Source organism: Ambystoma mexicanum, chromosome 8, assembly GCF_040938575.1.
Source record: "Ambystoma mexicanum isolate Mex_15411 chromosome 8, UKY_AmexF1_1, whole genome shotgun sequence".
Lineage (NCBI taxonomy): Eukaryota > Metazoa > Chordata > Amphibia > Caudata > Ambystomatidae > Ambystoma > Ambystoma mexicanum.
Genome location: NC_090929.1, coordinates 137578800 through 137601916, shown reverse-complemented (window position 1 = coordinate 137601916; position 23117 = coordinate 137578800). Strand labels below are relative to the sequence as shown.

Sequence of the window (23117 nt, the reverse complement as noted above, 5' to 3'; positions counted from 1 at the left end):
TCAAATCCACTATTGCAGACTTGATCACAACAAATCGCTGCAGACCCCAGTTGAAACGCTTTTCAATCAACTTCTTGAATCAGTTACATTACGAATCACTTTAAGAAATATCCCCCCCTTACATCCTGTACTCACCCACTTGCTCATCAGTATCCAACTTTTGCAGTATTGCAGAAGACACAACAAGCAACCACCATGGCATAAAATGCCAATTATCATCAGAAAAGCATATAACATTTCCTTCAAAAAAGAGATAAACTGCCTAATTCTGGGCATTGTGAGCATTCTGTAGTATTGGAGTAGTGTGCCCCAAGAAGATAGCGGTGTAATACTAAAGGTTACATGCTATCACTGGGGAGTTCGGATTTGTCTTGTTTTACTAGTGGTAGAATACATGCTCAGTTTCCCTATTTAACCAGGCTAGTGATCGTTATTGATTCCATTTCAACTTTATGAAACAATATGCCAAAGGGAGAAGCATGCATTGGTATTACTTGAGCAAAATAGTACATTCCATTTAACACAAATAAGTAAATCATTAGCCCTGGAGGGAAATCAACAACGTGAACCTATCATAGTTGACAAGTTTTATTATTCGGTCCCATAGATATTTAGACATACGTGGAAATTAGTGCAATCAGTTTTTCAAAGTAGATATCATCGTAACAAGCATGTGTGTCTTAGCAAATGATTAATTGTACAAAAACAGCATACTATCTGCTCCCTAGATATATAGTTATGTACAATAGGTATTTATAGACGCACAGCATTTTGCTTACAAAACAACATATTTCACATCATAATCTGAATGTAACAATATCTAGCAACATGAGACTTTAATATACATTCTAACATTAGGAGTATACTATTAAGTCTGAATACTGCTCAGAACGCCCATTCCAATTGGGAAGAGAGGGGAAGGATGAGGGAGAGTAAGTGCAGAGAAAAAGAAGGGGACAGGAGATTGAAGAACAAGAGAAAGAAAGCAAAAGAAAGATTGAGCGAGTGAGATTTCCTGTGTTCGCCCTAGCTTTAAAAAATAGAAACGCATCTTCACAAGTGCAGAAAGCCACAGCACAGCGATATGATGGAAGCTCTCAAGAACTGTAAATATTTTCTACATTGCACTCTTTTTCCTTGAGTGTCAGACATTTTCAGCAACAAAAACCCTGAGAGATATGGGAGTACAATTATGAAAAATAAAAGTACATATTATGTAAGACACTCGCTTGTCATCAACACAGAAAAAACTAAAATCTTGTCTATTGGACCTACATCAGGCAGAAGAGACCGTGCATTCAAATGGGCTGTTGGTGGCCAGCCATTAATTTCAGTTAATTCGATCCGTTATTTGGGTATTGAATTAAACAACTCCATCTGTGAAGCACAATGGCTAAAAGGTCTAAAACAGAAAGCCGTAAATCTAGCGCTACAAGCAGCCAAAATCAATAAAATCTTTGGAAAATTTTCCCTGACCCCAGTCCTAACGTTCTACCTCCAAAAGGTAACACCAATTTTAACATTTGGTGCAGAAGCAGGATGGAATATCAGCGAGCAAAATTGGAATGTATTAGAGGGTCTCTTTTGGAAACGTGTCCTCAACCTGCCAAACTGTCTTCCAATTATGTTGATATGTCATGAACTATCGCTGAATTCACTCTTTACCCATGTGATCTGGAAGTCTATTTCGTTGTGGCGTAAGATGAGAGAAGCGCGCGGTGCGCAAGCCTATAGAATATTTACCGCCTCTGACGACACGAAAATCAGCTGCCTGTTGGATCAATGGAGTATAAGAGTTCAAGAGTGGATTGCTGCAGCAGATAAACAATTTTGATCTATTTTCCCGTCCTAAATTGGCCAAAAGAAAATTTGAAGAATGGGCATGGATAGTTAATATGGGAAAACATACAAATCTCGCTGCCTCCCAATGGCTGGGCAACGCTAAAAAAAAACTAAATTGCCAGCCCTATTACCTGACTCAATGTTATACTCGTCATTACCGGGAACAATTCCTTCGCTTCCGCCTAAATACGCTGAACACGAAGGAAATCTTATTTCAAAGGAATCATCCCAATGTAAATAATAACCTTTGCCGCTTTTGTGCAGTTTCGGTTGAAACCTTGAAACATCTAATTCTAATATGTCCAGCCATTGACGACCTTCGCTCTATTCATCTAGGCAAATATGCCCCTAAGTATGGAGATATGTCTACCTGGTGGCTTCTAATTTCTTCTGGACAAAATGTCAAACATGTTTGCGTGATCGTAAACTACTTGAACGCTATCCTGAGGTTTCCCCCCCAACTACAAGGAACGTCCAACCTAAGGGCTGAGATGGTTGCATGTACGTCTGACTTTCCTTGTGGCCACAGTAGAGGCCGGTGATGCTACAACGCGTGGAAGATGAAACAAATGTTTGAAACAAAAGTTTCTTTCTTTCTTTTTTTGTAAAAAAAAAAAAGAAGAAAAAGAAACTGTCGTTTTTCAATAAAAAAAAAAAAATAAAAAAAAGACTCGCTTCTTATCAATGCAATGTTGGATTGTGTGTGCAGGCATTCTAATAGGCTGGAAAAAGGCAAAACGTAATCCCTTTAGCCGAGAGCAAACACATTCACAGAAAAAGGCTTCTTCCACATATCCTGTTTAAGTAAAATTCTCTTTCAAGAATATTTCTTCTTTATCACATGGTATTTTCAAGAAACTTCCAAAAGGGAAGAAAACATACTATTTCATCTTTGGTCCAACTAGGTCAAACAAATGATAGTACGACTACCGATATACAGACCATGCAAATTTGGATAATGTTTCAAGCTGTTAACGCACATGAAAATATATATTTTTTGAAAATACATATTTTTGAAAAGTAGCAAAGTACCTTTGTATTAACTTAAAACTCTGAAGAGTAGATATTTAAAGCTGTGATGTCAAGAAGAGGGATTCAATTATTTGTGCTTTGAATGCAAAAAACCTACCATCGTTTTCTGTTAAGAAAAGAATTCCCCATTATATTAAAACAGAAACAGACAAATTAACAAATGGACATTCAGTCTCTCTGTGCTGCGTGCACATACTTTGCTGAACACTCGGCACGCAATGTGGTTCTCCAGTGTCTGCAACAAAGTTATGTACTGAGAATGCTGTGATGCAAACTTTCCCCTGACGTTACACTCGTCAGGTATACGGTGATCTTCGAAAGTGAGCTTCAATTTCTTCCAGGGATTTCCCCTTGGTTTCGGGGACACAGAAGATGGTAAAAAATACATTCAAGATACAGAACCCGGCAAAGAACCAGAAGGTTCCATAGGAAGTCAATGCAACCTAAAAGAAATAATCAGAAGAGGTATAAATGAGAAGAATGTCAGTAAACATTTAGAAAAAGCCATAAACTGCAACAAGAGAATATTAAACATGTCAAGAGTCAGAAAAAGTCAACTTTAGAAATAAATATGGTACATTAGCAAACTGAAAAATAAGCCAACTGAATATGCAGTTTTTACAGGTTTCTGGTAAATGCTAGAATGTAATGTTTCTATGAGGTTCGACCCCAAAAATGTGAAAGTGGTAAGTTTCAACCAGGTAAGTTTTATCATTGCTATTTTTCTCTTCCTTCCTTTAATGAGGGGGGTTTCCTCCATACATATGATATGATTGTTTATTTATATAGCGCCTATACACAATGTGTTTCAAAGCGCTTCAAGGCAAGGGAGGGAACAAGGGAAAATACAACCACATTCTTACAGGCCATGAACAGTAAGGATGTGAAATTAACTATCGTACTCGACCTGACGACATTTCAGATGGTGCAAGAGCTAAGACATAGATAAGGAAGGAAATGGAAACAGACAGGCGACTACCGTACTAGGCCTGATGACATTTCTGGTAGAGCCGGAGAAAAATAAAATGTGAGGGAGAGGGGTGCAGAAAGGGAGGGGAGGAACAAAACAAGCGACTATCATACTAGGCTTGACGACATTTCAGATAGTGCTGGAGGGGTGGTGGGGAGGAAAAAAACAGCAATGGGAGGGTGGAGGAAACAGAAGAGGGTGCTATCATATTAGGTCCAGGGACAATTCTGATAGAGTAAGTGCATAGAAGAAAGTAAGGGGAGGAGATAGGAAAAGGGAGAAGGGAAGGGAGGAGAGAACAGAGAGTAAGCAGTCAAAAAGAGTGGAGAAGCAAGAGTGGAGAGCGAATACAATTGCAGAAGTCAGTAGTAACACATGATGTTGCAAGCCAGGATACAAGATGAAGAAGGGAACAGCATGATTCAGGGCCACCATGAGTACAAGATGCAAAGGAAGTCCAGCATGAGAGTTAAGAGTGACGCACCATGAATGAACTCCATAAAAGTCAAATCCAGCATTGGCCACAAGACGGTGATGGTGAAGGAAGGCTTGCTAAGTGGTGAAAAAAAGCAGCAGGCAGGAAGGCACCAGGTGGGCAGGGCTTAGACCAGGTGACCTAGATCCACTTGCACCTGCTCCCCATCTGCAAAGGAAAAGAAGCTGGAGGGCTCCTTAAGTAGGGAAACAGAGCGGCAAGGAGGAAGGCACCAAGTGGGCGGGGCTTGCTAAGTGGTGAAAAAGAGCGGCAGGCAGGAAGGCACCAGGTGGGCAGGGCTTAGGCCAGGTGACCTAGATCCACTTGCACCTGCTCCCCATCTGCAAAGGAAAAGAAGCTGGAGGGCTCCTTAAGTAGGGAAAAAGAGCAGCAAGCAGGAAGGCACCCACATCGTTGACCCCATCCCACAACTTTTCCCACCACTGCATGCCCTCATCCCCTATAAATGTACATTCACAATTAAACTTACTGGGTTGAAACTTAGCATGGTCACATGTTTGTGGATAAAACCGCTGGCCGAGTTCAAGGCAGCAAATTTTCAATGTTAGAATTTCTCAGAATCTGGTCAGAGAGGACAATTGAGTTTCTGAATCAAACAGGTTTCTAAAGTGGCCTTTTATTCACCAGTACATTCTAACCCCATCCCCCTTCTAGCTTTGTCCAAGACAAACTTTATATTATTTAATGTATCTTTGTAGGCATGCCAGCATTAGCTGTAGTCACATTTGCATTATGTAATTATGCATGAATTAATTAACTAGTGCATAAGAACCATAATAAATGTTGATCTGGGAGAAAAACAATTGATACAGGAAATGCACAGTTAATTTAAAGTGAACCTTCTGGCTGTTACAAACATTACATAGCCTCAATGTACAGCTTCTGCTACATTTGCCTCACTACATAAATCTGCTTTTCTGATCTGCAGATGAGCATCACCCTAACGTGTCAAACACTTTCTCCGAAGGATTTTTTATATGCTCTTTTAATGAATATTTGGCGTCTGATGAAAAAACAGGTGGGCGTGTGTCTACATTGTCTTCTGGGTCCTATGGGCTACTCTTTCACCGAGACAATGTGCACAACCCAGCGTACAGACTAGAGTATTAAATGCAAACATGTTCTTATGTTTTTCACAAACCTTTATTTTGAAGATTCGCATAGAAAAACCTCCTTGAAAGGCTGTACCTTAGCACTTTAAACAGCAAGAAGGAGTGGAGGAAACAAATGGGAGTAGAATCTATGAAGAACATTGGGCTCATGAGCGTATCAGAATAGGTGTGTGCTCAAAGCTGTTTGGAAACATCATAAAGTCGAATTCAACGCAGAATAAAAGGGAGTAGGCTTTGCCAGGGTGAAACCTGGGGAATGACATACATTACTCATTGTAATCATATTTCCAATGATTATATCTGCTTAGATTCACATGCTGTGCATATACATATAGTCCGACATCTCGTGGTAATCGCTGAGTATTGCATCTTTCGAAGATTGAAAAGGGACGTCGACATGGGCGTGTACAACGGGACGTGTAATGTACTCAAAATCCTTCAGACACCGGTTGTTTTTGTTCTGCTGTGAGGGAGCCTTCCAGAATGCATGAGGGAGTACAGAAGAACGTGTAAGGAGTTTATGTTCCTTCTACTCCAAGAAGGGAAGGCTCATGTAAATCTAATCAGATACAATCATCAGAAATAGGATACGGCGATTACTGTATATCTTCTGATGTTTGGTGAATCTGCTTAAAATCACATGCTGTGCATAGACTAGCGAGCAGTACCAGGAGACGGTGGTGGGGTGTGTGAAGGAACAGTAGCAAAGGGATGTCTTGGAAATGCTTGTCCCACCAGAGAATCAGACTTGGAGTGCGCGTCTACTCAGTAATGTTGAGTGAAAGTGCCAACAGAACTCCAGGTAGCTGCTTTGCAAATAGAATCAAGACGACCATTCACAATAAAGGCTAAAGTAGCTCCTGTGCCTCGAGTAGAGTGAGCTCTAGGCATAAAGGGTAAATCTCTTGGCAAGAGAGTAACACAGTGTGATGCATTTCACAATTCATTTAGAAACCAGGGATTTAGAGACAGGGTTCCTTCTCTACCAGGAGCAACAGAGACAAAGAATTGGCTTGCCTTTCTTTCTTAGTTGTTTTGTCTTTTCAAGGTAATACACCACTGCTCTCCTAACATCTAGTGTATGGAGGCTTCCGCCAGCTAAGTTGGTGGGATTCTGATTCTGAAAGAGCGTAGGAAGTTTGATGGATCGATTCACATGGAATTAATTTAGGCACAAAGCGTGGGTGCATGCGCAGTACCACATTGTCTTTATGGATAGTCACAAATGGGTCTTGAACTGGGATATCCTGCAGTTCACCAGCTCTCCTTATAGAGGTAATGGCCACTAGGAAGGCTGTTTTATAGGTGAGGGCCTTAAGAATGGGGTTATGCATTGGCTCAAAATGTGGTCCCATTAGTCTTGTGATAACATTCTAGTCCCAACCGAGAGTTGGGTTATAAATAGGAGGGTGAAGTATTTTTATCCCTTCCATGAATGCCTTAATTACAGGAATTTGCCACCATGAAAATTTGCTATGAGATGTGGTGTACGCAGATAGGGCAACAAGGTGGACCTTTAGAGAGTTGAAAATGAGTCCTGAATCCAAGAGGTGTGTTAGATAGAGGACCATGTCTTTATGTGAACAGTCAATAGAATTGATGTTTTTAGTATTAGGATCTATAATTTGATAAGGCATTTATAACGCACCTGTACACATGTGTTTCAAGGCGCGACAAGACAGGAGAGGGTTATGTTATGTTACATACATTTCTAAAGCGCATGGTCACAGTAAGGTATCATGGCGCTAGAGGATAAGACAGGCGATGAAAATCAAGGAACACAGCAGCATCTAAAACAAGAATGTCTTCACAGCTTTCCTGAAGGCCAGGTGATTGGATAATTTCTTTATGGCCAGCAGGATGTCATTCAATAGCACAGCTGCTGCAATGGAGAAGGCTCGTCCTTCAATCCGGACACGCCGATAGGAAGGTACCACAAGCAGATCAGCAGCTGCAGAATGCAGCCGCCTGTTCGGATGGTAGCAAGTAAATTTATATAAAAAAAATTCCACACCCTGAGCGTGTATTTCCTGATGCGTGATACACAACGCTTTAAACCTAATGCGTTGGATCACTGGGAGCCAACGGAGTCCGAAGCACCATAGAGATGTGGGCTCCATAGGGCATGCCTGTTGCCACCCGGGCAGCAAGATTTTGTAACCGTTGCAGACGCTGAGTCAATCCCTTCGGCTGAGCTAGATATAATGAATTACAGTAATCTAGCCGGGATAATATCAACGCTGCCACCAGAGGCAGATGAAGAGAAACAGGGATCATGGGAAACACTTTCCTTAAAGTTATTTGCTGAAAGTGCCAGCTTGGCAAACAGCTGCCAATTGTTTGTCCATGGAGAGGGATGCCGACAGAAGGACACCCATGTTTTTCACCTTCTCCACCGGGACTGGTAAAGGGCCAAGAGCAGGCGGCCAGAAAGAGGACACCCAAAGTGAAGGATCGGGGGGGAGGGACAGCCCACCACCAGTACCTCGGTTTTGTCTCCGTTCAGTTTAAGCCAGTTGTAGTTCATCCACTCCCCAATGGCAGCCAGGCACCTCCCCAGACACGACATCTCAGCCTGATCAAGATCTAAACGGATCCGGATCTGAGTGTCGTCGGCATAGGAGTAGCACCTGACGCTGAAGGGGCGGATGAGACACACAAGTGCCCAAATGTAAATAATAGAATCAGAGACAAGGAAGAACCCTGCAGCACTCCACACCAAAGATGAGAAGAAGCAGAAAGAAAAGGGGGCAAAGAGAGAGAGTGAGTACGATCCACCAGGAATGACAGGAACCAGGCCAGTGCCTGCCCAGATATACCTATCTGGGCAAGACAGGATAGAAGAATGGGGTGGTCAACAGTGTCGAATGCTGCTGATAGATCTAACAGAATCAGGGCACCCATCCCACCTGCATCCACTAGCCTGGCCTGGCCATGTCGTTCTGGACAGAGTGGACAATAGGGGTGACACCAGAGACTCCAGAAGCTCTGAGAGAAAAGGAAGAGAAATCGGACGGCCAAGCATATCTGCAGTGCGCCAAGAGCACTGCCAGACTTTACCCGCAGGAATCTTAGGTTGCACCTCCGCGGTTATAAACTTGCAGGTACCAGTGAGTGGTCAGACCACAAAACAGATTCAACTGACTGCAAGGTCAAAAAGGTTTTCTTAGCCAAAATCAGATCCAGTGTATTGCCAAACCTATGCGTAGGTCCTAATACATATTGGTGCAATTCAAGATCCAACAGTATATCAAAGAAGATATTAAGAGCTGGAGGTCGAGGGAGATTACATTTCAGATTGAAATCTCCAAGTACCACCAAGTAAGTATATTGTACCTGGAGGTCAGCCAGTAAATCGATAAAAAGTTCCAGGAAATCTACAGGGGGAAGATATATCAGCAAAAAGTAGCATATAACCACAGGAGAGATAGCACATCTGAAAAGTAAAGCTTTTGTGACCAAACAATGGGAGCGAATGAGCTGAATAACAGTAAGCTCTGACCTGTAGACTACAGCAATCCCACCCCCATGCTGCGGTGACCGTCGGTCCAGATGGATAATATGGTAGTGAGGGGGGAATGGCCTGAACCTGAGCTGGGGCTGAAGTTGCCTGCAGCCAGGTTTCTGTCAGGCATAATACAGCTGGGCAGCAATTTAATAAAAGAGCAGATTTCACACGTGTGTGCTCGAAGGCAGCAAATATTTAGCAAAACAAAGGGTACGGAGGGAAGACAAGGCAAACGATCTTACTAGGACTTGTGTCATTCAGACCGTGCAAGTACGGTAGCGAAAGGAGCAGGTTATGGGAGAAGTGCAAGGCATAGGGAAAGTGCAATCAGGGCAGCATTGCTCGGAGCAAGTGCAGCTAGGGCAGCACAGCTCTCGGTAAGTGCAAGGAGGCGGGGGACTGTAGAGGTTACAGTTACAGCCCCTAGCGTACGGCAGGCCTGGACGTAGTACAGGGAGACTGGTCATGGAGGAGCCTAGTACCCAGTGAGACTCTGAGGGTATATAAGCAACCCATAAGTCTGGCAGATAGGTGTGCACGGGAGGGAGATCGAGACAAAGCAGAGGAGAAAGGGAAAGTCTTGAGCTGCTTCTGGAATTTCAGGTGGTCCGGCTCAAGTTTGAGAGGTGCAGGCAGGCCGTTCCAGAGGGAGGCACCTGCAGAGGAAAGTGATCTGCCTGCTACTCACAGCCCAGAGAAGTATCTGACCCTCAAAGAGTTGGAGGCAGCAGAGCGAGGGGCTTGAAAAGGAAGGTATTTAGGAAGAGAGTGCTGGATGTAGTGCTGGCCCTGGCTCCAGATGAAAGCCTTGTGTACGATGCAGAGGGTCTTGAACTAGACCCGTGCAGCCACTGACAGTCAATGGAGAGATTTCAGGGCTGGAGAGATACGGTCCTTGGGTTAGAAGCCACGAATAAGTCGTGCAGTCCTGTTCCTTGATTAGTTGCAGAGGGCGGAGAGTAGAGGAAGGCAGATTGAGAAAGAGGCTGTTCCAGTAGTCCAACCTAGAGAGAACCAGGGCTCTGGAGACAATGAGATTCTAAGAGAAAGTGAGAAAAGGAAGGGTACCTTTGAGGAGGTGAAGCTGGTAATGGGCCTTTTTGGAAAGGTCAGTGATGTGAGGAGAGAAGGGAAGAGTGGAGTCAAAGATGACCCCAAGGTTTTTTGCCTCACAGGAAGGCGAAGGAAGAAGGCCCATGGAAGGCAGCCAGAGAGAGGGAAAGCGGGAGAAGGATCTCTGTCTTACTGGCATTAAGGCAAAGATCATTAGAGGCGCACCACTCTGATGCTGAAGTCGAGATTGGAGAGCCAATCTTCACGGGTGTTCAGGAGAGCAGTTTCCGTGCTTCTGGCTGCTCTGAAGCCAGTATGATGATCATGGAGACAACCAACAGTTTCAGTATTAAGAATAAGCTTGGAGATGGCCAGTTGTTTCAGAAGTTTGCCTAGGAAAGTAGTGATAGAAATCAGGCAATAGTTAGCTAGACAGGTAGGATTGCAGAAGGCTTTTTTAGGAGGGGGTGCCCAAGGGAGTGCTTGAAGAACGAGGGGAAAGTTCCAGTGGCGAAATAGTGATTGCAGAAATTGGCCAAGGCTGGTGCGAGGGTGTCAAATGTGGTACTTGATGGTTCTAGAGGAGAAGAGGAGCACCTATTTGGAAGATACTTTCATAGATCAGAATTGTCTCGAAACATCGCCAGGGGTTATCAGAGAGAAAGAGGAGGAGAGGGTGAGGCGGCCAGAGGGGGGCCGAGAGAAGTATAGGGGGTGGAGGGGAGAGAGAGGACAGGATAGTTTTAGTAGTGAACTGAGAAGCCAGGGCCGTACAGAGGGCCTGGGAGGGAACAGGAGAGGTGGAGACTGCAGAAGGATTGGCCAGTGCCTGGCAGATTTTAAAGAGTTTGGGCGTGTTGTTAAAGGCCACAGAGACACAGGCTTGGATGTGGACTCTCTTCTTGGACAGGATAAAGTCTGGATCGCCTTTGGAGCAGGCGGTAGGCCAGTTTTTCAGAGGATGCACCAGAAGCCCTCCACTTCCTCTCAGCCATCCTTGGAGGTAGGCTTCAAACAGATTCTGGTGGCAGGAGCAAGGATGTCCAGAGTGTTGCAAATAGCAAGATGGCGGTTAGAAAGGGCCCTGTCAGGGTGTGAGTCAGCCATAGGAGTAGCAGAGAAAGTAGAGGCAAAGGCATCTACAGTCACACGCTTCAACGCTTCATGGGCAGAATGACCGAGAAGGTAGGCAATGGGTCTGGGGTGTGCTTTGCCTGGGGGACAGTGGGGAGAGAGTGAGAGAGGGAGAGAGGGAGAGAGAGAGAGAGAGAGAGAGAGAGAGAGAGAGAGAGAGAGAGAGAGGGAGAGGGAGAGGGCGAGGGAGAGGGAGAGGGAGAGAGAGAGACCAGATGAGGGATCAGAAGCATCCAGGTGGATGTTGAGGTCTCAGAGGAGGAGAAGTTGAGAGGAAAAGGTAAGGAGAGATGTGGAGAGGCCAGCCCACTCAGAGAGAAAGAGAGTAGCCTGGCCAAGAGTCCTGTAGATGGTGGCCACAGCAAGAGAGAGGCCAGGAGAGAAGACATGCATTACTTACCGTAATAGCATTTCTGATGATTGTATCTGCTTAGATTCACATGCTGTGTACATAGTCCAACACCTAGTGGTAACTGCAGAGTATTACAACTTGTCTTTCGAGGATTGAAAGGGGACGTCGACATGGGTGTGCCTGTAACACTATCCCTAACGTGACGTGTAGTGTACCCAAAATCCCTCACGCGTCCAGGTCCCAGAGATTGTATTTCTTCTGCCGTGAGGGAGCCTTATGACTATCTTGAGTGAGTACAGAAAAGAGAGAGGTAGTAAGATGTCAATGTTCCTTCCATCTGAGCGGGGAGGAAGGGGGGTCGCCTGTGATTCTAAGCAGATACAATCCTCAGAAATGCTATTACGGTAAGTAATGCATGTCTACTGGTGCTTGTTAATCTGCTTAGAATCACATGCTGGGCATAGACTAGCAAGCAGTAGTCAGAGTTGGAGGTGGGTTGTGAGAAGGAACAGTAGTGAAAAGATGTCTTCGTACTGAACTGTTGGACCCCAACCCTTTAAGACGAGGTAGCAACACCCTTGAGATGGATGGGGATGCAGATGTTACTCAAACATCAATAATCGAAACGACTCAGGTAGTTGACAAAAAGATAACTGTTTTAATATCAATTATCTAAAACGGGAAGTACAACTGACATCTCAGCGTAAGGTCTTTCATTGAATCTTTAAAAAAGCATTCTTTTATAGCAAAAAATTATCATTGATGATGTCAACCTACGTATTACTAACGTCCTCCTACATGGCAAACTACAAAAACCTAGTGGCAATTGTGATAGGTTCTTAAGGAACCTCTAAGTATTCTATCCATACTAGTCTCAGAGAGTGAAGAAAAGTCATAGGTTTCTTAACGTCAGGTGGGGCAACTAAGCCCTCCCCTTAAACAGGCCACTATGAACGTCATTAAATTCACAACGTGCCACAACGTTACACAAACTATAGGACACTTAATCATAAGGTCCCCTACCATTGGTTGGCACTCTAACCTCCGTCAGTACTTTTCCACCTACGTTAGCAGCACGCAGGCTGGTCTTCCAGGTGCTGGTGAGCTAGTCTTAACCATAGCTTCCCACCAATTATTATATTCACCTCAGTGGTCTGCTGTCAATTAAGGCTTTGAACTTGTCCTAGGGAGTGTTTTTTTGCTCTGGAGAATTCAGGGGAGTGAAGGCACGCTCTGCCCTCATGCGTAGGTGTGATCATCATGTTCGTCCAACTTCATCCTTCCACATAACTGAAGACCACAAAATCAAACTCTAGTGCATTTAAAAAACTATTTTCTAATAGACCTCTGATGTCTTCCTCATTTTTGTCCATGCCTTCTAAACAGGAGTTTTGTTCTTTCATACGATTTGTATCCAATGTCTGCTCACCCCAGCCTGATATGGCCTTGGCTTCTTGGGGCTCATCCAGCCTTGCCTTTCTGAGTTTCACTCCTGTTAATTTGTTTAATTGTTTTTAACTGCGACAAACTGGAAAAGAGGCCTTCCTTTTTGGACCAGCTCTGCTATAATGCGTAGTGCAAAACTTCCACTTGCTTCAATATATGTATATGTTGGTGCATGCCACAATCTATTCACTATAAAAGGTAGTCTCAAGAATACTTTGTCTGCTTGCGTTTCTTTGCATCTGTACACGTGTAAAATAACTTGATATCTTCAACATTTCTGCAGCATAAGTTTCTTTATCTTGATCCCAAGATGTCACTTATCGTTGATACCTTATTGATGCAGTATTTTTACTGGTACCGCACGTGTCTCACACTCTGGTTCCCAACATATAGGCAATATAGGCGAAGTGGTTGAGGTGGGGATACTTGGCTCCTTCTCTACATTACTGCTTGTCCCACCTGAGAATCAGACCTAGGTTGTATCTAGGGAATAGTGTTTTGTTAGATCTCCTCTTCCTCAGGTGAGCAACTGCTTTCGGGAAACTGTCAAGACTTAAGTCACTTATAGGAATCTCCAACACTGGAACATGAACATTCACTAGTGAGCATCGTCCTCCCCAATCTTTGGGTAGCTTCATATACGCTGTGGATCCACAAGCCCAATAGTGATCCATGATCACTGCTGTTCCAAGTTTCATTCCTGGTACATCAAAGATTTGACCACAGTTCTGATTCTCTCCAACTTTCCTTGACCATTGTTTCTAAAGCACAGCTTTGCACTCTCCAAAAGGTACTATCTGCAAGGGTCCTCCTCTATCTTCGACCCAGGTCAGTAGCTTAGCAAGTCTTGGCCATTGAGGTTTGCAGCCATTCTGCACTATGTCAATGGCTGGTTGATTACATCCAAAGACCACCCATGCTCTGCAGATCACCACTCCTTCCCATCCATCTGGTGATAGCGCTGATCCCCAAATCTGCATTTGGCCTCTGTTCTTCCATCTAGGAATTTCTTCTGCAGATTTTCCTGGACTTTCCCGTCTCTTGTGTATACTTCCCATCTGATTCCAGCTCCTTTCAATCCAGATTTTTCATATCTGATCACGTGATTCTTAGTATGAGCCTTGTTTCTTGTCTTGGATTTAATCATCTTCATCTTGATCTGTCCATCCTATTCACATAATATGCGGGCATAAAGAGGTCTTGCAGAACCTCCATAAGTGACCTCCCTCTAAAAGGTAGCCCAGGCTTATCCATTACAGGACCAGGTGCCCCTGTGTGCATCTCTAGAGTAGGAACAATCACATAAGGTCTCGACTGCCTTGTAGTTGCCACATCAGTACCCTCCTTCTGTACAGGGAGATTAACAGGAGTCTTTGCTCCATTTACGTCTATATAGTAAGCAGTACGTACTGCAAGTGAGAGCTGTATCACTATGAACAGAATGAAAGTGTAAATTACGTACAGGCAAGTCCATTTACAACAATAGCTTCTTGTACATCATGGACGTCTCTCAGGATCTGCCATAATGATATTACTACTAATGCTGCCCAATTTTACTTGTTTTTAAGGAAGGATAAAATAAACTTTAATTGGCCAATATTATGCAATACACTGGAAGCTGTTGAGTCTGCTTCACACCCCTTCCGCTTGAGCTGATCTGAAATGACAGATATACTTGAGGTCATGCATGTTAACTAATCACGTAACTCCTTTCCTAACAATTCTGCTGTTGTTTGTGCATCACTTCTAGTTCTAGACAGAGGTGTGAGAGGTGTCCTTCGCCTCCCTGTCACTATTTCATGGGGGCAAGATGGTAATCTGAACATGGTTGATATCTCAATGCGTACAATGCCAGTGGTAGACCATGCAACCATCCTTTCTTCAAGGTAAGTTCCAATTTGGCTATTCTCTCTTTAAGCAAGCCGCTGAGTCCCTCACAAACTCTGTTCGCTTGCAGGTGATACGCTGATCAAAACTTGTGCTTTATGCTAAGCAGCAAGCTTATTTGTTCAAAGATTTCATTCACAAAGGGCCATTATCTGATCTTAATACTTCACATATTCCCCATTTATGAAATACTTCTCGTACTAGAAATATTGCTGCACAGGTGGCCTCTGGGTGTGTACACGGTCCAGCTTCAATCCACCTCGAGAAGGGACATACAACTACAATCATATCTGTATCCAGAGACAACCCCTATTCTAGGAGTCATTAACTGACCCGTGCTTATGCTCTGCTGTATCTCTGTGGGTGACTGTTGCGACTGCCCTTGTGGCGGATTCATTATTGCCTGCTGTGTTTGAAAATCTTGTTACATTCTCGGCGCTTGTGTTTGCTGCACTGTCTGATTCTGAACAAACCCATCTCCATTCTGCTGCGAATATGCAGGTGCGTTTGTGGTCCACCTCTTGATAATTGCCCATTCTGCACGAATCCTTGACTTCTACATGACCGAGCAAAGTGCCCTGGCATACCACATGTCCAACCTACAAGAGGAGGCCTCCTAACTTGCCCCTCCTGCATGCCTAGACTATCGTTCTGTGTGTTTTGAAACCCACGTTAATTATTCTGGAAGCCTCTACCTCGAAAGCCTCCCATTCCCTGTGGTGCAAAACCATTATTACCTTGATCGAACTGCCTTTGGTTTTTCACCTGCGGCATGCTTGCAACGAACGCAATCCGTCCCCCCTAGTCAACATCGCCCCTTCAATGGCGTACTTAGATCATTTTTTCTGCACTAACTTTGCCTCTTCACCTTTCCTAATATTGTCTTTCTTTCGATTCTTTTCTTGGCTGCAATTTTGTGAAATGGTCAGCTGAATCTCTCACCATGGCCTTGCTTCCATGCCCACTAATATCTTGAGCTGCTTTTGTACTGCTTCTGGCAGCCCATGGCACAATATAGGATTAAATACAGGGTATGGATTTCTCCCCAAGCCTCGCCTGTCTCCAAAGCCCACTGCTCTTGGAAATTCTGAATATAAAAAAGGCGATCCTCCCCGTCCTGCATCTGCTTTGCCATTATAGCTCCCATGTCGGATGTTTCCATATACAGTACTCTAAGCGCTTTCCAGACCACTGCCCTACAGTTATTGAACGGTGCTCCATCATGAGCAGTGTTTACCGTAGTAACACAATAGAATACCCTGCTCTTGTTTGTTTATTTTATTTATAGTGCACACCTTACCCTTGGGTATCTGGGCAAATTACAAGAAAATGCAATTCATAGTTACAGACATCAGTAATAACAGAAGCAATACTTAATACAGAAAATATAATATATAGCATATGTACACAATGAGCAGTGGAATCGGAGGAGGGCTGGTGAGGCTAGTAGGGAGTGTCGCTGGTGAAGAGCAAGTTTTTCATATTTTTTCTAAAGCTGTGGAAGGATTGCTTGGTTCTTCAGGAAGAAGGGAGAGAATTCCAAAGTTGGCCGGCTAGGACCAGGAAGCTGCTACCGCCTGCTTTTTTAAGTTTAAATCTAGGGATTTGTAGGCTTCCTGAATTGGCTCATCTGGTGAGTCGTGCAGTGTTTTATAGAGAATTTATCAGTGAGGTACTGTGGGGCTGAATTATTGGGGCATTTACAGGTTAGAGATGCTGTTTTTAGTTGAATTCCTTCCTTAATAGAGAGCCAGTTGTTATCCCGTCTTATGGTGGAGCTATGCTGTCTGCGAAGGCTGTCCTAAGAGCGTGATTTTGCAGAATCTGCAGTTTCTTGGTGATGTGTTTATTGGCCCCTAGGTAAAGCGCATTGTAATAGTCGATTTTGGACAAGAATAGGGATCTAGCCAGAATAACACAACTTTTTGATGAAAGGAAGGATTTACAGGCCCAGATGAGCTTAAAGGTATAAGTAGTTGCAGAGACTGTTGCGCTGACCTGTTTGGCCTTGCTTAATGAGGAAGTTAGGTAAAAGCCCAATGTTTTTACCTCGCTGGCGACTTAAATGTTGTGTCCATCAATATTAAAACGATCGGTATTGGTCACCCAGTTTGGTGATATCGACAGGGGAGGCTAGGAGGAGGCACTCATTTTTTCGTCATTTAGGCGGAGACCATGTGTGCCCATCCATGCCTGAATGATAAGGTAGATTCTGTTAATCAGGGCTAGGTCCTTGTCATAGTCACCGGTCAGTGGGATAAGGATCTGGGTGTTATCTGCATAGTTTGTGTAGGTGACACCCAGTTGATCTAGATCATCAAACAGTGGTTTGGTAAATGCATTGCAGATGGTGGGTGACCCACATGAGCCCTGAGGGACTCCACATGTTATGGGGATAGGGTTTGCTGCGGCCGATGCTGAAAACACTCTTTGTACTATTACTTAACAAGGACTTGATCCAAGCTGTGGCTTCTGGTGAGAAATGTGCTGGCGTGGAAAGGTGGTTGCATAGGACCTTGAGGTCAACCAAATCAAAGGCAGCCAAGATCCAGTAGGAGCAAGAGGGCTGAGTTTCCTTTATCTTTGAGGTCGTCAATTTGTATTTTAAGGTCAATCAGGGGTGTTTTTGTTCTGTGTTGTGGCCTGAAGCCTGATTGACGGAGACCTAGTAGTTTGTTGGACTCAAAGAAGTTTTGTATTTCATAATAGGCTGTCTTGTCTATAATCTTCAACAAGAAAGGCACAGTGGTGATGGGTCTAAAGTTAGTGGGTATATTGGTGTCAACAGATTTTTTTTAAGAGAGGAAGCACCCATGAATTCAAGTTATTTGCTGCGGTGCATGTGCGGAAGAAGGCATTAATAAGCAAACTGAAAAAGGGAGCGAGTATGCTTGCTGCATCCTTAATGACAGAGGCTGGGCAGGAGTCCCCTTGACAATTTGAAGGTTTCAGGGAAGCTATGATTTTGAGAACCTCTTGGGTAGATACAGGTGTGAATTCAAATCGTTGGGTTGAGGAGGGAATGTTGTGTCTTTGTTTTTGGGAGTTATTTTGAGGTGGCAGGTTAAGTTTTTTGTCAAGAATTTTCTTTCTGAGCAGACCGATTGTTAGCTAGGGCCTCCTGTATTTTGGTGCACCAAGATTTGTCTTTGGAGCAGAGATCTGTAGCGGGGTAGGAGTTATATGAGGATGGTAAATAGTTATCTTGTACTTGAGCTGGCTTTATCAATCTGTTCATTATAAGTAAACGTCATCAGCCCTTTCCCAAAGGCAATCAGGAGACCTTTAATGTCCCCTATAGCTAACGTGTTTCCTCCCGTAATTTTCTCTAACTCATGTATACATTTCCCAGCGCCAGAAGTTAAACTCGGGAGTTTACACCTTAAATTATCCTTATCCATCTGTGGTCAAGGTATATACTGTGGCCTAGCTCGTCCCTTTTCTAATAAATAAAACTGCGAGATCCCAAACTCACATTTGTCTCCCATCGTCTGTCTATCCATAGCAGGGACAATGGTTCCACTCCACCTTCTACCTGGCAGTGACCTTAGCCTGCTCACATAATGTGGCGAATCCCCCCTCTCATCATGGGATCACCCTCTAGGTGGATCTAGCTGCATCCATGATTCTGACGCCAGAGATTTGGGTAGGTCTAGATCCAACCATCTTACTTCCTTATCCATCGAAAAGCACCCTTCAGGGCCACATGCATTTCCTTCCTCCTCCCCATGAAAGGTTTCCCTGTCCTAGTCTGACATATCCTGTCCCCAACTCGTGTGACTTCTCTCCTCTTCATCTCTATTCAGAGTTAGTCGATCTAAAGACATGTCATGATGCCTACCCCCGGGCCTCCGGATCGAGTCCATCAGCTCCGGGAGCAGGCATCCAGATTCTCATTAAAACCCGAACAGCCCCGGCTGGGGGCTGTTTGGATTCAGTCCTGGGCCAGGCTCATCATAGAAATCAGTCCTGGCGCCATAGGCGCCAGGCTCATAGACTTTACTTACCTTATGCAGACCATGCTGCAAATGAGTCCAAGCCAACGTGAGGCCTGGATGGGACATTTTATTACATGGACTATTTTTCACTTGGGTGTGGTTCTGGGGAACTTCTTACCTGGGACTACTTTGCAGGCTATTTAAACCACGCCCGAACAGCAGTCCATGCTTTGCGTTATTCTGCATACAGCAGCGTGACGCTCACCATGTCTGCAAGTCAGCATCCAGTCTTCTGCCACGCCCGCCTCGAATCCAGAGCTCCTAGACAAAAGGCAAATAAAGGAGAAGAGGTTAGATCACAGACAATAGATTCCTTACCTGATTCCGGACCCAGCACATCTCCGAGCCTGGAAAGGACATTATTTCAACACACGTCGCTTCGCCAGCAGCAGCGCCGCGTTATACTCACCAGTCCACCGCATCTTTCGACTAGGCGCTGCCTCCATCATTTTCTTCATCGAAAACCAGCACCTGGGGGGAAAACAAAAGGAATAACAGGGTTAGCCAACAAGGACAATCTCTTTGCCACCATAAGCTTACCTGCTTTACCACCGGAGGTATTATTCTTTAATTCGCTGCATCTTCCTATGCCGCACCTATAAAGGGAGAGAAAACAGCAAGTTAAACTCATGCAACTTTTACCGGACAGTGTTTGGTAATACAGACTCTTACCTGAACGCCATCAGCTGCCTCCAGGCAAAATTCTTTTGGACCCAGCTGCAAACCAACGAGGGAATGGAACAAGAGTGAACATCGGACATATTGAACTCTTTGAACTTTATAGACACTGGAGTCATTATTCCTCTGGAACTCCTCCAGTACCTTCAACCTAGTGAAAGAACTGGTATCTATGCGCCCCTGCATGCCATGCATGATGGAGAGCTCATCATTTAAAACCATAAGGTGAGGTTACCAAAAGGGAATCTCGGAGGCGATTAGTGGGGAGAACGAGAACTGTTGGGGGGTCGGGGGGGGCATCATTAAAGTCCACGGGTGGCTAAATCCCTTTCTCCACTTGCAGGAGAATACTTCTACGAGTCCAGCAGACAAGATTAGGCGGGCCAGTCCAGACTGTCATCTCTTCACTACGCATCAAGTTGGTGGAGACTGCAGCTGTCCGGGTCCAATCGACTTCCCTGTGGGAACCAGGTGAGCGTAACAAGACAGCTCCTTTGGCTCAAAACTGCATGAGGCTCCTTCTTTGTCGTACAAATGAGTACTCTCGAGTCGATCATTTTTAACCTTCCCCTGCAGCACTTTTAGTCCTCCTGTCACGATAGACTATCAATAGCGTCCTCAATGCTTCTAGAGTCAAACTTATCCTCTAGATTTGCTCTAGACGGACCGGCTATTGGCTCATGTGCTGGGAAGAACTTGTCTAGGTCTTCCCATGCTACTACTGGATTAGGATCTATTAATTCCTGTTCCACACGTTCAAGATTGTGTGCTCTTTGCCTCCTTTTTCGTTCTAGTTCATCATAAAACTCCCTTTGCTTACTTGCTTCTTCTCTTACTCTTGCTTCCTATTTTCTTTTCATACCTCTCCTTTCATTTGCCCTTTGTATCTGTCTTTTCGTCTTTGTATTCTTTCATCCCTTAATTCGTTCCTTTCTGTTCTTTCTCGTTCTTCGATTGTCCTGTATCATACTTTCTCTGCTCTTTCCTGCTTTTTCAGTTAGTCATCTTGATACAACTGTTCCCGTCTTTGTCTATCCTTCCTTTTCGCCCCGTCTCCTTTCAATCTTTCCTCTCTCTCTCTATCCTTTTTGTCCTGCTCGTCTCAATCTTCCCTTTGCCATACGTCCTCGATGCTCTTACCAACGAGTTTATCTGACCACCCATCCATTTGTTCTCTATAAGTGCTAACTCGTCAGTCTTATCTTTTTCTCCTTACCATCTCTTTATTTCTCTTCCTATATATAAGGATGTACTTGGCCGATCACTCTTCTCCTTGTCACGTCTTTCCTTGTCCCTTGGGACTTTCGAGATTACATCTATCTCAGACATTTTCTCTGGGCCATCGTCGCTGCTTTGCACAGGCGACTCATATGCCAGATTACTGTACTCTGTTGCTGCCTTAAGCTCTCCTAATAGGTATAACCCTTCTTTTTTTTTACTATCGCTGTCTACTTCAGGCAAGGCGGGGGGAGCAGAAGGCTGCTCACCCCCCTCTTTGCATATGTTCAATATCCAGTCTTCAGGAGGTGGCTCTTCGCTCTCCTCCTGGTACATTTTCCAGTGCTCTAAGCTCGCTAGTCGTTTAACTTTCTCCCTGTATATGCTGCAAGCAAATATGTAGTCATATGCTGCAAAACTGCCTCTGATAAGGATCCGTCCGCCTTGTGGCCATGGCATGAACATTTTGTCCGTCGTCCCTTTAACCTATTCTTCACTGTACTGCTTAAGTTTGGGTGCGTGTTTCGGCAACTGTTTGCAGAGGTGTAGAAGTGGAGTAATATCCTCCATTCTGACTCGTCACACTTGACTGCCAATACTCACCCTTACTCTCTGCAGATTTCAAAAATATGTTTCAGAAAAACAAAACAATATGAACGTGCACCAATCGTCGCAGTCTCCAAACCCTCTATATCACGTTTTTTACTTTAATCTACTTTTTCGCTAAACACCACCAATTCAATTTCCACTAAATAAATAATTCTTTGATCTCATGTTTTCTGTTCACATTCCTCTGTTTTTTCACCATATTCAGTCACATAAAACGAACAGACAAACTCGACCTGCCACATATAATTCTCAGTCTTCTCTTTAAGACTTATCCTACATCTAAAAAAATACCCTGATTGGGATATGAATCATTCTCTTTAAACTTGTCTTTAAGTTCTTGGGTCTAGAAACGATTCCTTCTGTTACGTTTTTACGACGTAGGAAACTGGGCGTACTCTTTATCGTGGCCTCTTAACTGCTTGCCTCTCCTCAAGTCAATTACTCAATATTCAACGTTCATCGTTCTCAAGTTACTTTCCCCTAACCTCCCTCAGTTACTCGTTTTTCCCTTATTTTCTTCACCCACTCACAATTTTGCCACCTCGCTCAGTTTTTACTCACCATTCATTTTTCCAGCTTCCGACTCTCGTGATCGTCTGCCTTTTTAACAGTCGTTTGAACTTTCCGTTCGTTCAGCTTCCTGTAGACGCCGGGAAGGGTTTCTGCCTGAAAACAAGGGACACGCCTCACCTAGCTTGTAAGACTCATCTTTAAACTATTTATGCTATCTACAGGGAGTTTCACGTCCTTTCAGCCGAATGGCAGAGGTCGTGCTATTTCCAGGACCCCAAAGCCAACTATCTCTATGGATTTTAAACCATCCTCTCCGCTACCACGTGAACTCTGGTGGTCTGCAGCTCTTTAAGACGAGGTAGCAAAACCCTGGAGATGGATGGGGATGCAAAAGTTACTGAAACATCAATAATCAAAATGGCTCAGGTAGTTGGCAAAAAGATAACTGTTTTAATATCAATTATCTAAAACAGGGAGTACAACGGACATCAACGGACATCTCAGCGTAAGGTCTCTCAATGCATCTTAAAAAAAGCATTCTTTTATAGCAAAATAATCGTCATTGATGACGTCTACCTACGTATTACTAATGTCATCCTACATGGAAAACTACAAAAGCCTAGTGGCAATTGTGATAGGTTCTTAAAGAACCTCTAAGTATATGATCCATACTAGTCTAGGAGGGTGAAGAAAAGTTTTAGGTTTCTTAACATCAGGTGGGGCAACTTAGCCCTCTCCTTAAACAGGTCACTATGAATGTGACTAAATACAGAACGTCCCATTGGTTACACAAACTATAGGACCTTTAATCACGCGGCCCCCTACCATTGGTTGGCACTCTAACCTGTGTCAGTACTTTTCTACCTACGTTAGCAGCACACAGGCTGGTCTTCCAGGTTCTGGTGAGCTAGTCTTAACCGTAGCTTTCCACCAATTAGCATATTCATCTATCATCATCTCAGTAGTCTGCTGTCAATGAAGGCTTTGAACTTGTCCTTGGGAGTGTTCTTTTGCTCTGGAGAATTCAGGGGAGTGAAGGCATGCTCTGCCCTCATGCGTAGTGTAATCATCATGTTGGTCCAACTTCAACCTTGCACGTGGCTGAAGACCACAAAATGGAGCTCTAATGTATTTAAAATACTAATTTCTAATAGACCTCTGACGTCTTCCCTGTTTTTTTCCATGCCTTCTAAAAAGGAGTTTCCTTCTTTCACACGATTTGTATCCAATGTCTTCTCACCCCAGCCTGATACGGCATTGGCTTCTTGG

General features: G+C 44.1%; 1 protein-coding gene across 1 annotated transcript in view; it reads right to left on the bottom strand.

Annotated features, from left to right (window-relative positions):
- Positions 1-572: 572 nt before the first annotated feature.
- SLC2A8 (solute carrier family 2 member 8) overlaps positions 573-23117 on the bottom strand; it is a 138681-nt gene continuing 116136 nt past the window's right edge. The window contains exon 12 of the mRNA XM_069609496.1: positions 573-3317. Within this exon, the coding sequence (XP_069465597.1) occupies positions 3171-3317 (147 nt within the window). The 3' untranslated portion in view covers positions 573-3170. The remainder of the gene's footprint in view (positions 3318-23117) is intronic.